A 2,464-nucleotide genomic window follows, 5' to 3' on the forward strand; every position below is an offset into this window, starting at 1 on the left:
ACCCAGACAGAAGCTCGTAACCACCAATAAGAATTTTACGTATAGTGTGAAAAACCAGACAGAAGCTCGTAACCACCAATAAGAATTTTACGTATAGTGTGAAAAACCAGACAGAAGCTCGTAACCACCAATAAGAATTTCACGTATAGTGTGAAAAACTAGACAGAAGCTCGTAACCACCAATAAGAATTTTACGTTTTGCTCTTGGTGCATTATTTGCGAAAGTTAATTAATCTTTACCAAACCCGTGTTTATTTATCGCATATATTAACATAGATTAAAATATTAATCTTTACCAAATCCGTGTTTATTTATGACATATATTTACATATATTAAAATATTAATCTTTACCAAACCCGTGTTTATTTATCACATATATTAACATAGATTAAAATATTAATCTTTATCAAACCCGTGTTTATTTATCACATGTATTAACATATATTAAAATATTAATCTTTATCAAACCCGTGTTTATTTATGACATATATTAACATATATTAAAATATTAATCTTTACCAAACCTGTATTTATTTATCACATATATTAACATATATTAAAATATTAATCTTTACCAGACCCGTATTTATTTATCACATAAATTAAAATATTAATCTTTACCAAACCCGTATTTATTTATCACATATATTAACATAAATTAAAATATTAATCTTTACCAAACCTGTGTTTATTTATCACATGTATTAACATAGATTAAATTACTTGTAAAATGAAATCGTTTGAATACCGATCTTGTTCCAATTACTTACCTTATCCAGTTGTTCAAAAATCTTATCAACTTTCTCCTTCGGAGTTTCCTCTTCTCCCTCCGCTTTGTCCTTGTTCCCCTAGAAATGGCAAATCTAACACTTCATAATCATATTAAAATATCCTCTGCACAGCTAGCTGCAACTATTAAATATTATTACATCACCAAATGGTTAATATTCTCTTGTGTTAATTGTTACCATGTCGGCTAACTACTGTCTGTTTTTTAATTGCATATTTGAGTCGCGACTTCAATATATTTGAATTATCTATGTTCTTATAAATAAGTTTTGTAAGTTATATTAAAACAAGTTTGGAGCTTCACTACGTCGTTACAGTCCACGTCATCTCGTCCGGACATGATCTATCTAATGACCGTACACATTTTCACAATAATCCTGCAGAGTGACTTCCATTGCAAAAGGCTCCGTCGTAATATTGTCATTTCCGAAGCATTCCATTCCTTCCTGCTTGCTTTCCATAATCGATTTACTGAACGAGGACGATGGTTTATTAGCGACCGTTTCAACAGTTTGGTCGCACTGGTATGCCTTCGTACGGAATAACACGAATACCCGTTTCATTCTCCAGCTGCTTGAGCTATGCGACGGTTGAATGGATATATCGTGGAAGAAAGTTGTGACGTGACTTTTCTATTTTCTCTAGACGGATGTCTTTCATGTTTTGAGTATGTAGCCTGGAACACGTGTGCGGCTTTTGCTACATATTTTTATTTTCGTGAGTTCTCACCCGTTACAAACCGCCACACTTTGCTTACTACGGCTAGGGTGTGACTTGTTGCAAGTCTCTTTCTAGATAGTCCTAGTACCCCAAGTTGATCCCTATTCTTTGTTTTCTAATGTTATTAAGTACAAGGGATATACCCGTCTGGGAAATCCTCAATTCCCAATATGAACAAAATCCACATTTTTTATGATCCGAATGCGGGACTGTTCTACGTCTGAACAGCTGTTAAATGCTCTTCCCAAAAACAATCAATTTTCGTTGGAATCACATTATTAAACAATGTCAAAAAGTAGTTCTTATACATGCCGTTCCACCACAACTTTATATCGGATGTGGTTGTCATGTGACTTGCTTGTATGCTTATTCAAAATCGTATTTTGCTAACATTTGGTACTGACTTGACGTCATTATGTATGTATGTGTTGAAAATAAGAGATAGAAAAGTCTATCGTTCTTTGACACAGAATAGATTCCAGATATGACCAATGTAACACATGTACTGTTTTTAGCTAAATATCAACTGACAATCAGCCGAGAAGATGGAGTTTTAAAACTTTCGCACTAACGACCTGTTAAATTTGAAAACATGAATTAAACAAATCAGGAAAATGTTTTTCATTATTGTTGATGATTTTAATTATGACCGCGATTGTTTTTTGTTTTTTTATTCAATTCAAATACAGTTAAAATTAATTTGGGGTTTGTCCGTGCAAAGGCAACATTCACGAACCCGCTATAATAATTACATTATAATCGTGAAGCAATAACCTACGATCGTTGTATTACGTGAGGTAAAGAAGACAATTGATTATATTAAATATTTAATATCTTTATTCAATATTTAATATCTTTATCAATATTTAATATCTTTATTCAATATTTAATATCTTTATCAATATTTAATATCTTTATTCAATATTTAATATCTTTATCAATATTTAATATCTT

General features: G+C 31.5%; 1 protein-coding gene across 1 annotated transcript in view; it reads right to left on the bottom strand.

Moving 5' to 3' along the window:
* Positions 1 to 2,464, bottom strand: part of LOC106476748 (frequenin-1-like) — a gene marked incomplete at its 5' end in the record, with an annotated part of 12,204 nt that overhangs the window by 2,458 nt on the left and 7,282 nt on the right. Inside the window, one exon of the mRNA XM_013937380.2 lies at positions 772 to 849. Within this exon, the coding sequence (XP_013792834.2) occupies positions 772 to 849 (78 nt within the window). The remainder of the gene's footprint in view (positions 1 to 771; positions 850 to 2,464) is intronic.

This window comes from Limulus polyphemus, unplaced genomic scaffold (genome assembly GCF_000517525.1).
Source record: "Limulus polyphemus unplaced genomic scaffold, Limulus_polyphemus-2.1.2 Scaffold11450, whole genome shotgun sequence".
NCBI lineage: Eukaryota > Metazoa > Arthropoda > Merostomata > Xiphosura > Limulidae > Limulus > Limulus polyphemus.